This window comes from Borostomias antarcticus, assembly GCF_949987555.1.
Source record: "Borostomias antarcticus genome assembly, chromosome: 16".
In the NCBI taxonomy this organism is placed as follows: domain Eukaryota; kingdom Metazoa; phylum Chordata; class Actinopteri; order Stomiiformes; family Stomiidae; genus Borostomias; species Borostomias antarcticus.
The window spans coordinates 10,622,541-10,634,012 of NC_140249.1; the positions used below are offsets into that span (position 1 = coordinate 10,622,541).

At 48.5% G+C, this 11,472-nt stretch overlaps 1 protein-coding gene across 1 annotated transcript; it reads left to right on the top strand.

The window, feature by feature from the left end:
- Window positions 1-508: 508 nt before the first annotated feature.
- grhl3 (grainyhead-like transcription factor 3) lies at window positions 509-11,455 on the top strand (the record flags this gene model as incomplete). Its single annotated transcript, XM_084451294.1, has 15 exons — window positions 509-622; window positions 1,275-1,339; window positions 1,857-2,160; window positions 2,370-2,452; window positions 2,706-2,853; window positions 4,009-4,120; window positions 4,740-4,834; window positions 5,814-5,972; window positions 6,101-6,182; window positions 6,502-6,632; window positions 8,199-8,230; window positions 9,160-9,245; window positions 9,443-9,528; window positions 9,674-9,738; window positions 11,338-11,455. The coding sequence occupies 15 exons, from the start codon at window positions 509-511 to the stop codon at window positions 11,453-11,455; spliced, it is 1,680 nt and encodes a 559-aa protein (XP_084307420.1).
- Window positions 11,456-11,472: the final 17 nt, after the last annotated feature.

Consider the following 11,472-nt stretch of genomic DNA (forward strand, 5'->3'; position numbering starts at 1 on the left):
CGTTCTATATTATACAGGTGTGATCAGGAGTGCCTCCGGCCCCAGCATGCCTCTGCTCCTCTGTTTATGAACGCGGCATATGAGACTGAATAGTAGGTGATGAGGTGGATCATTAGCAGGTGAAGCTGTGTGTGTGTGTACAGGTGAAGCTGTGTGTGTGTGTGTGTGTGTGTGTGTGTGTGTGTGTGTGTGTGTGTGTGTGTGTGTGTGTGTGTGAGAGAGGTGCTCCCCCAGCATTTTGAACTGTGGTTCTATTGTAAAGAGTGGAGCCAGATGTGAGGTTTTGCAATCGAAACCTCCTCCTCGCCCAAGGCTGCAGTTAGCCTTGCTTCAGATCCGTCTCTACTCGTTTCTGATGAGTAAATCCTATACTGCTCCAGTCTGTGTGTGTGTGTGTGTGTGTGTGTGTGTGTGTAGATGTCACCACTAACATGTGGTTTGCGTATGCAGGACTCTGGGACTGTTTCCGAGTGAGAGTTTTAACTACCAGCGCTACAGTAACTACATCATGGACTCCTGGTCCTACCTGGACGGGCCTGCGACCGATCTGAGCAGAACCAAACCCCGTCTGAACCCCGACGATGACCTGGCAGCCATCACCCTGCTGTACGACCAGTGCAAGGTACGCTGGGATACAGAGTCTTCTATCCATATCTAGGGTTGATTTTCGATTGATTGATTTTTATTTATTTTTAAGACAGGGACAAGGTACAGTAGACATTTACCCTATAGAATAGGGAGAGATGCACTGTACAAGGTTATAGCTAAAACAGCTAATTTCCACCCGCAGTCCCTGGGCAAATAAATATACAGCCTTAAAATAGTGGGGCAATAGTACACAGTAGGAGAGTTACATACATAGAAGGAATACAACAAAGTTATATAGCAGAGATTTCACTCATCCCTATACCCACATCCCAACCTCCCCAGACCCTTAAAAAACAAACCCTAAGTACACCAACATGTTACCACAGAATCCTCTACACTGTGACATCATCTGTTTATACTGTCGTCCCTGCAGGAAGAGTTGTAATGTGAGTAATGATGTCATGTGACAATGTTGTAAAAACTGAGTGTTCTTTAATGGTGTTTCTGTATTTTCACCTATATTGTCTCAAATGGGTAAACTGATTTTTTTGGGGGGGGCTTCCCTCTAGAAAATGAGGGGTAGGATCACTGTGAACATTCTCCCCTCTCTCCCTCTCTGTAAATCGTGTTGCGTCTGTGTATGAAATGCTCTTAAATAAAGTTTGATTCGATTTGATTTTCTGCAGAGTCAGAAGGAGCAGAGGATGACTGTTTGTAGCCGAGGTAGCAGTGTGTACAAGCCCACAGAGAGGTGAGTGTGTGTGTGTGTGTGTGTGTGTGTGTGTGTGTGTGTGTGTGTGTGTGGAGGGAGGGAGGGTCGAAGGTGGTATCATGTTCCAGAGTCCGAGGGTGGTCCATGGTGGAGAGAGTGAAGTGAGGGATTCTGGGTAATCCTCAGATCAAACAGGGCCAGAGGGATTATGGGTCGGCTCGGCAACCCCCCCCCCCCCCTTCCAGAGTGTGGATGTGTTTGTGGAAGTGGGCTTCTGTATCAGTACAGGAGCAGGAGACTATATCTACCCCTCCCCTCCTCTACTCCCCCGTCTATATCTACCCCCCCCCTCTACTCCCCCTCTATATCTACCCCTCCCCTCCTCTACTCCCCCGTCTATATCTACCCCCCCCCTCTACTCCCCCTCTATATCTACCCCCCCCTCCTCTACTCCCCCGTCTGTATCTACCCCCCCCTCCTCTATTCCCCCGTCTATATCTACCCCCCCCTCCTCTACTCCCCCGTCTATATCTAACCCCCCCTCCTCCCGTTCCAGGACTCTCGCTAATTCCTCCCCCGAGGTGGTTTCCCTGGAGACGCCTGTCAACCTCATGAAGCTCCTGTCAGAGAACATTTCCTCTAGCCACGCCCACGAGGAAGGTCTGTCCCCCCTGGGCCCCGCCCCTAAGCCTGGCGCCCGCCTGCCCCCCCCCTCGGAGACCTACGCCACCGTCACGCCCAGTTCTGCCGGCGCAGCCACCGCCGACAACTACGACAAACTGGTCATAAACAACATCTTCGACTCTCTGCTGCAGAAGTGGCCCGCGGAGACGGCCTTCCCAGAAGCCCCTGCTGCCCAGGTGAGAGCGAGGGCCAGAGGGCTGGTATAGAACAAAGCTATAGTGGTGAAGATGAATGCTGGTCTTCATGTATTTATCTTCTGTCTAGTTAGAATTTGGACATGTTTTGCTTTTGCTGATCATTCTTTCTTTCCTTCTGTTTCTCTCCCTCCTCTCTCTCTCTCTCTCTCCCTCTCTCTCTCTCCGTCTCTCCCTCCATCTCCTCTCAGATGCCCTACAGTGCCTCCTTCACCTCCCAGGCCAGCCCTGTCTACTCAGAGTCCTACACCAACTCCCCCCGGGAGAGCTACAGGTGAGCCCTCCAGACTAGCTGGCTGATGTCCCCCTAACTCCGACCCTACCTGTTTAACCTACCCTACCAACCTACACCAGCACCATCCTGTACTGGGATAACTGCACCACACCCAGATGTCATCATCTATAACGTCGCTGCTCTATAAATAATGAGGTTCCTTATCTAGAATCCACATCATACAGCAATGTAATGGAACTCCATCTGTGGAGTCAGTAGAGCTCTATCCTGATGAGGGTACGGTGTATTTCAGTGAGTTCCAGTTCTCACTGGGAGCCCCCCCGGCCTCACAGCACAAGGCCTCCTCCGTGCCCCTGGTCTACCTCAACAAGGGGCAGTTCTACCCAATCACCCTCCAGGGGGTCGACGGCAGCGCGGGTCTGGCCAACAGCAAAGTTAAGGTGAGTCAGTCGCACGTTGATGATCATTTTTAGCTCCACTCTCCACCAGCTGGCTTCCACGTTGGCTGGTTGGCTGGCTGGTTTTCTGGCTGGCTGGTTTTCAGGCTGGCTGGTTTTCAGGCTGGTTGGATGGTTTTCTGGCTGGCTAACTGATTTTCAAGCTGGTTGGCTGGCTGGTTGATTTTCTGGCTGGTTGGCTGGCTGGTTTTCTGGCTGGTTGGCTGGTTTTCTGGCTGGTTGGTTGGCTGGTTTTCTGGCTGGATGGCTGGCTGGCTGGTTGGCTGGTTGGCTGGTTTTCTGGCTGGTTGGCTGGCTGGTTTTCTGGCTGGTTTTCTGGCTGGTTTTCTGGCTGGTTTTCTGGCTGGCTGGTTTCCTGGTTGTCTGGCTGGTTTTCTGGCTGGCTGGCTGGTTTTCTGGCTGGCTGGCTGGCTGATTTTCTGGTTGGCTGGCTGGTTTTCTGGCTGGTTGGCTGGCTGGCTTTCTGGCTGGCTGACTGGTTGGCTGGCTGGTTTTCTTGCTGGCTGGCTGGTTTCCTGGTTGGCTGGCTGGTTTTCTGGCTGGTTTTCTGGCTGGCTGGCTGGTTTCCTGGATGGCTGGCTGGTTTTCTGGCTGGTTTCCTGGTTGGCTGGCTGGTTTCCTGGTTGGCTGGCTGGCTGGTTTTCTGGCTGGCTGGCTGGTTTCCTGGTTGGCTGGCTGGTTTTCTGGTTGGCGGGCTGGTTTTCTGGCTGGCTGGCTGGTTTTCTGGTTGGCTGGCTGGTTTTCTGGTTGGCTGGCTGGTTTTCAGGCTGGCTGGCTGGTTGGCTGGCTGGTAACCTGGGTGGTGCTGTGTGCTGAGTGAGAGTCCTGTCCTTTGTTAAGTGAGCGGAGCTCAGAGCTGCTGACAGGACAGAGAAAGAGGGATTTAGGATGATGAATGAGGAGGCGAGAGGAGCACGTTTGTCTTTCTGAGAGCTGTGAGACACACAAAGACTCAAATGTACCTAATCCAACCTACACAAATGTACGTTTTCTACTTTTCTTTCTGTTGCCCTTTCTCTTCTATCCTTCTATCTCTCTCTCCCTCTCCTAGACTGTGGTCATGGCTGTATTTGATGTATTTGATTCTCTCCTAGACTGTGGTCATGGCTGTATTTGATGTATTTGATTCTCTCCTAGACTGTGGTCATGGCTGTATTTGAAAATGACAAGAGTCCAGAGATGCAGCTGAAGTGTTGGAACCACTGGCATGCCCGGCAGCCCACCGTCAAGCAGAGGGTCATTGACATCGGTATGGACTGCACACACACACACACACACACACACACACACACACACACACACACAAACACACACACATTTTATTATTGTTATTGTACTTATTATAGCTATAGCATGTAAAAAACACCTCCATGCGCTCCCGGGGTTATGTATTTATTATCCATATATAGCATCATGTACATAATCCATCCATATATAGCATCATGTACATAATCCATCCGGATCGGTATCTATCTTATCCTACCCCTATCTTTATACTGTATAGAAATGGTACTTAATTTGTAACTTGTAAATTTATTTTTTAATTTACTATCAAAGTTTATCTGTATTGAGCATAATCTTGGAGCCGAACTGTACACGTACATTACATGTGACAAATAGAGGAATCTTGAATCAAATGATCAGCTCTTCCATAGCATGTGCTTCGAATGGGAATGTTCTCTGTTCTCTGATGGGAATGTTCTCTGTTCTCTGATGGGAATGTTCTCCGTTCTCTGATGGGAATGTTCTCTGATGGGAATGTTCTCTGTTCTCTGATGGGAATGTTCTCTGTTCACTGATGGGAATGTTCTCTGTTCTCTGATGGGAATGTTCTCTGCTCTCTGATGGGAATGTTCTCTGTTCTCCAGCGGACTACAAGGAGGTGTTCAGTGGCATCAACAGCGTGGAGGAGGTGGCCTTCAACGCCCTGTCCTTCATCTGGAACCCCAACCAGGAGGCCAAGGTGAGGGAACACACACACACACACACACACACACACACACCAGGGAGGGGAGAAGAGGAGAAGGAGGGGAATGTGTGTCATGCTGTATATCCTCCAGGCGCTCACAGACACCTGCTAACTGCCCTTGAGGCAACTAGGTGGGGCCACAATTCAAAACAGGTGGAGAGGCAGGGAGGGAGGATCTGCCCCTACATCTACATCTGCCCCTAGCCTATCTGTAGTTTCCTGGGCTGCGTTCCGAATCGCATACTTCTACTTCTTACTACCAGTACCTACTACAGCTGCCCTTAGAAAGTACGTACTTTGCAAGCAGTAGGCATCCAATTGGGACATACTACCTTGTCATAACATTGCGCCTTTAAATTTGCCCACATCCGTCGCTGTCCATAACGCGACATTCGTCTACAGCCGTCACGACTCGCACATGTGACGCACATTTCCGCTGCGCACAGGATTGTGGGTCAGAATAGCCAGAAAAGCCTGCTGGCTTGCATACTGCGAAATACGACTGGATGTAGTAGGACATCCTGGTATTTTTGCCATACTGCATGTGGCATACTATGTATTGGGACATACTACATCCTGTTTTGGTATACTATATAGTAGGGTAGTATGCGATTGGGAACGCAGCCCTGGTGTTTGTGTGCCTTGGCTGTCCTTCCCTCCAGGTTGTAGACTTGCCCCTGCTTGTTACCGTTTCCTTTACTGGAGGCCACACCTTCGGTCTGGTATAATCCCTGGACATCAATGGTCAAATGAATCCACCCACACACTGTATACACTGTAAACACAACACAATCTCTCTGCATCACACGTGTGTATTCAGGTAACTGACGTTATGACAAACCCACAGGCATTGCCTTTATGCTTCATACCAGGGCGTTTCGGAGTTGTATAAATATGTCAAACCAGTTTGAGTTAAAGTTGTCAATGTCCATCACCATTATTTTACATGTCTCTAATCTCCTCTCTCTTCCAGGTGTACATTGGGATCAACTCTCTGAGTACAGACTTCTCATCTCAGAAAGGGGTGAAGGGTCTTCCTCTCAACCTCCAGATCGACACCTACGACTTCAGCTCCGGCTCCAACCGCCTGCTGCATAGAGCAGCCTGTCAGGTCAAGGTCTTCTGTGACAAGGTCAGCAGAGTTACAGTATAGAGCTGGAATACTCCTATAGAGTTAGAATAAACTGGCCCAGTAATCTGACTGCATGTGAGATGATGAAGCTCTGGAACTCAGCGTTGTCCTGGCGTTGTTCTCCTCAGGGTGCCGAGAGGAAGATGAGGGATGAGGAGAGGAAGAGGTCCAAGCGAAGGGGGAAGAATGTCACTGACTCCAGCAACAGCAGTAAGCCTCACACCAACTGAAATACAGTATTGGGAGAACTTCTGTGTCGACTGTAATCACATGGACACAGTTACAGTCATCCATGATCGGATGGGATAAGTAACTGTAGATAAGGATGATATTGCTAGACATCTACTACGGATAGTAAAGTGCCAGTTTGGGAACCTTTAATGTCGATCTGCTTACCTGAGACTGGAATGAGGAACTGAACATATATGAGGAACCAGAGATACTGTAAAGAATGAGAAGAATTCCAATGTACCTGTACTTACTGTTACATATGGCAAATAAACTTTCTATTCTATTCTATTCTATTCAGGCTCGAGATCAGTAGTGAGCAGCTCTGTGGCTAATGAATCTACTCTCTTTGGGACCCTGGAGGACCATGTGACCCAGCCTGTACTCTTCATCCCAGAGATGCACCTCTCCAACCTTCAGCGCTGCGGCCTGGTACGACCCTGTCTCTGAGTTCTTCCTCTCCCTTCCTCTCTCTCCCTCCCTCTCTCTCTCCCTCTCTCTCTCTTCCTCTCTCTCTCTCCCTCCCTCTCTCTCTCCCTTCCTCTCTCTCCCTCCCTCTCTCTTCTCTCTCTCTCTCCCTCCCTCTCTCTCCCTCCCTCTCTCTCTCCCTTCCTCTCTCTCCCTCCCTCTCTCTTCCTCTCTCTCTCCCTCCCTCTCTCTCTCCCTCTCTCTTGCTCTCTCTCTCTCCCTCCCTCTATCTTCTAAACCAGACTATGATACCAGACTAAACCAGACTATGATACCAGACTACAGGCAGGGAACTCAGTGTGGGAAACTATGTTGTGGGGAAAAGGGGTTGGGATGAGGGAGGGAGGGATGAAGGAGGGGGAGGGAGGGGAGAGAAAGTGAAGAGGGCCCGTCTCTCAGAGCGAGTGTCCTAATTGGTGTGCTGTTGTTAAGTGTGTTCCACTCGAAACTCAACTCGTGTACAGACTCCTGCCCTGACTGACATCTGGATTATCCTGTGGGGGTTTACACAAACACGCACACACACACACACACACACACACACATGCACCCACACACGCACCCACACACACACACACACACACACACACACACACACACACACACACACCATGCCCCCCGCTCCCTTAGTTTCTCTGTGGTTTTCCATGTTGTTGACACAAGTAGAGTTGCTGTTCAGACAGGCCTGTTTCCCACAGTCTGCTGTGTGTGTGTGTGTGTGTGTGTGTGTGTGGGTGGGTGTGTGTGTTGAGGAGACGGTAAGACTGTAACATGTCCTGTCTGAGGAAATATGGATCTGTGGCAAAGTGGTTCTGTAGAAGAGAGCTCTGTTACTAGAAGAAACTCGGAAGGAAAGAAGGAAGGAAGGAAGGAAGGAAGGAAGGAAGGAAGGAAGGAAAGAAAGAAAGAAAGAAAGAAAGAAAGAAAGAAAGAAAGAAAGAAAGAAAGAAAGAAAGACAGACAGACAGACAGAAAGAATGAAAGAGAAAGAAAGAAAGAAAGAAAGAAAGAAAGAAAGAAAGAAAGAAAGAAAGAAAGAAAGAAAGAAAGAAAGAAAGAAAGAAAGAAAGAAAGAAAGAAAGAAAATAAAGTTAACAAGTCTGAAAATTATCCAATGCTATCTGCTGATTCTGAAAATAACATGTCAGATGAAGCAGACAGATGAAGGGAGTTCTATTTGTAGTTCTCTGTCTCTGTCTCCTCTGAGGGAGTTCTATTTGTAGTTCTCTCTCTGTCTCCACTGAAGGGAGTTCTATTTGTAGTTCTCTGTCTCTGTCTCCTTTGAGGGAGTTCTATTTGTAGTTCTCTGTCTCCACTGAAGGGAGTTCTATTTGTAGTTCTCTGTCTCTGTCTCCACTGAAGGGAGTTCTATTTGTAGTTCTCTGTCTCTGTCTCCACTGAGGGAGTTCTATTTGTAGAGTAGTTATCTGTTTGTGTTGACGTCCCACAGGGTCAGGAAAGCAGTGTCTTTGTATAAGAGCAGTACTTGATCATGTTACTGACCTCTCTTCTCACCCCTCTCCTCTGCAGGTCCCCCCATCTACCCTGGAAGAGGCTGAAAAGTAAGTATCAACATGCCCGACATACTTTAAAGGACAATGCTCGTTTTTGACAACCTGGACCTTATTTACGACATATTATAAGACGTTTGACTCACCGAGATCACTTTGGTGTAGTTCGGAGGCATGTAGAAGAAATTTAAAATCCAGCGCGAGCCAGTATATTCATGTAATGGCGGTGGTCGGGGCACTTAGAATGCAGTTTCTAAAAATCTATTTTCTGCCGCGAAACGGTTGTTTTCATCAATCTGTCTTGATGAATCGCTAGTTGTGCTTACATAGAACATAGGCCTGTTGTGGTTTTCACATGCCATGATCTTTAGAAACGTCTTTCGAAACGAAATAGCTTCCTCACTTGCTCCAGCACGCATACGCACAGCGCGCAATCGTTGCTCCAGTACGCTGTGCGTATGCGTGCTGGAGCAAGTGAGGAAGCTATTTCGTGTCTAAAGACGTTTCTAAAGATCATATTACAGAGGCATGTGAAAAACCACAACAGGCCTATATGCTGTATGTAAGCACAACTAGCAATTCATCAAGACAGATTGATGAAAACAACCGTTTCGCAGCAGAAAATAGATTTTTAGAAACTGCATTCTAAGTGCCCCGACCACCGCCATTACATGGATATACTGGCTCGCGCTGGATTTTAAATTTCTTCTACATGCCTCCGAACTACACCAAAGGGATCTCGGTGAGTCAAACGTCTTATAATATGTCGTAAATAAGGTCCAGGTTGTCAAAAACGAGCATTGTCCTTTAAGCCTGTGTCACGTACATGCAAAATGTGGATGGAGTTGTACATCTAATGAAGATAGTAATCTCCCCCTTTATATGATGTCTGTAAGGAGGGTTCGATGATCATAATCTCCCCCTTTGTGTGATGTTGGTGTTCAGTGGAGATCAGAGCTGACTGGTTGTGGTGTTTGCAGGAGTTCTCTGAAGAGGCTGTACCCAGACAGCGACCAGGGCGCTTCTCCTCCCTGCAAACAGGCCAGGCCAGAAGAGACCCAGAGAGGTGAGCCTGGACACAACACACCTCAGAGCTCTGTTCTTTTAGGCTTTACCCTGCTTTACACTTCTTTACTTAACGCTACTTTTCTTTATTTCACTACCTTGCGTTACTTTATATAATTTAAGGTTCTCACTCTGCTACTTAACGCAACTGTACTGTACTTTAGTTGACCTGACCTTTGACCTGACCTTGTGTTGCAGTGCTGCTGTATGTGAGGACAGAGTCAGAGGAGGTGTTTGATGCCCTGATGCTCAACACCCCAAACCTCACAGGTCTACGAGAAGCTGTGAGTAACACACACACACACACACACACACACACACACACACACACACACACACACACACGGCATGACCTCCTCTCTTAAGTGATGTTGTCCTCCCTCAGTCACCAGGGAGACAGAGTTTAACTCTCCTCTTTCACTTCCTCAGATCTCAGAGAAGTACGGCGTGCAAAAAGACTCCATTGGGAAAATCTACAAGAAGTGCAAACGAGGGTGAGTGTGTGAGCTGAGCAGTGCTACAGCAGGTCAACACACATTCCTTGGACGGTAAAAGTTAAAGTTACACAAAGTTGCCGCGTAACTGAGTAGCAAGTAGCTGCAGGGGCGGCTGTAGCTCAGTTGGTAGAGCAGGTCGTTCCAATGATCGAAAGGTCAGCGGTTCGAATCCCAGCTCCGACTGTCCACATGTCGAAGTGTCCTTGGGCAAGACACCTAACCCCAAATTGCTCCCAATGAGCAGGTTAGCACCTTGCATGGCAGCTACCGCCATTGGTGTGTGAATGGGTGAATGAGAGGCCATTGTAAAGCTCTTTGAGTGCCGCTAAGGTGGAAAAGCGCTATATAAGTGCAGTCCATTTACCATTAGTAAGGAGAGAGGCAATATGAGGAGATGAGAGTCAAGTGAGGAGACGAGAGTCAAGTGAGGAGATGAGAGTCAAGTGAGGAGATGAGGTGTACATCAGAGATGCTAGCTGAGAGCTGCCAGGTGTTTGGTGGAGAGGAGACAGGGCGGCCCGACCGGGTGGGTGAGTTCAGCTCTCTGCCTGCTGGAATGTGATAATTGTAGCTCCTCCTTGAGAGACAGGAACAGCGAGGAGGGCGGAAAGATTTCAAAACACCTTAGGATGACTCACCGCTGTGATTGTTTGACTTGTTTATTTATCTCTAATCTGATGGACGGAGCGACACCAGGAAGTAATGTGGTCTAGTTCTGGGGAGCAGAGAGAGATGGCCAGATAGAGGGTCTGGAAACTCTCCGGGTGACTGGCAGCAAATGTAACTAGCTCTTTGAGAATGAGCTTTGATCCTGTTGGCTACTGGCCATACATGGCATGACATTTTATCTTAAAGATTTTTTTTTTATTATGTTTTGAGGAAGTATTTTTTAAAGCATTTACAAAGTTCACTGTTACTAGGGTTGACCCTTAACCCAGCAGGCAGTATAATGGTCACAGTCACAATCCCATAATGCACTGCTACTCTGGCCTCACATGCAGGAGGGCCTCCTGACTGATGAACACAGCAGCTAGCTCTACTCTACTCTGTTCTACTGTACTCTGCTCTATTGTACTCTGCTGTCCTCTGCTTTTATGTGATCTACTGTACTGTACTCTACTCCACTGTCATCTGCTCTAGTCTTATGTGGTCTACTCTACTCTACTGTAGTGTGTTGTGCAGGTTGTGTGAGGGAGAGGCTGAGCTGACAGGTTATGTAACATTCCTCCCTCCGCTGCTGCTGTCTTCAGTCAGGCGATGGCGAGTCTGTGGGCGGATAGCGTGATCTGGCAGTTAGTTCAGTCAGTCAGTCAGCCTGGGGCGAGGGGAGGGGGCGACTGTCTGGAGAGATGAAGGAGAAATTACAACCTGCCTGCTCTCCTCTCTCTCCTCTCTCTCTCTCTGGCGTTGTTCCTGAGAGAGGAGGAGATAGACGCTCCATGCTAGGCATGCTGACAGAGCTGAGGGATCATAACCTAGATGGCGTGCCAACCCTGGAACATTTACGTAACCTAGGTAGCCTACATATGAAGCGGAAAAGACCCAAGTCCATCCGAAATAATCTCTCAACTGTGTTCCTGTTGCCATTTCCTTTAGGATTTTTGTCAACATGGACGACAACATCATCCAGCATTATAGCAACCACTCGGCCTTCCTGCTGGAGATGTCCGAGGGGCTGGGCGGCCCCTTCCAGGTCACCCTCATGGAGCTATGAACCTTCAAACAAGCACT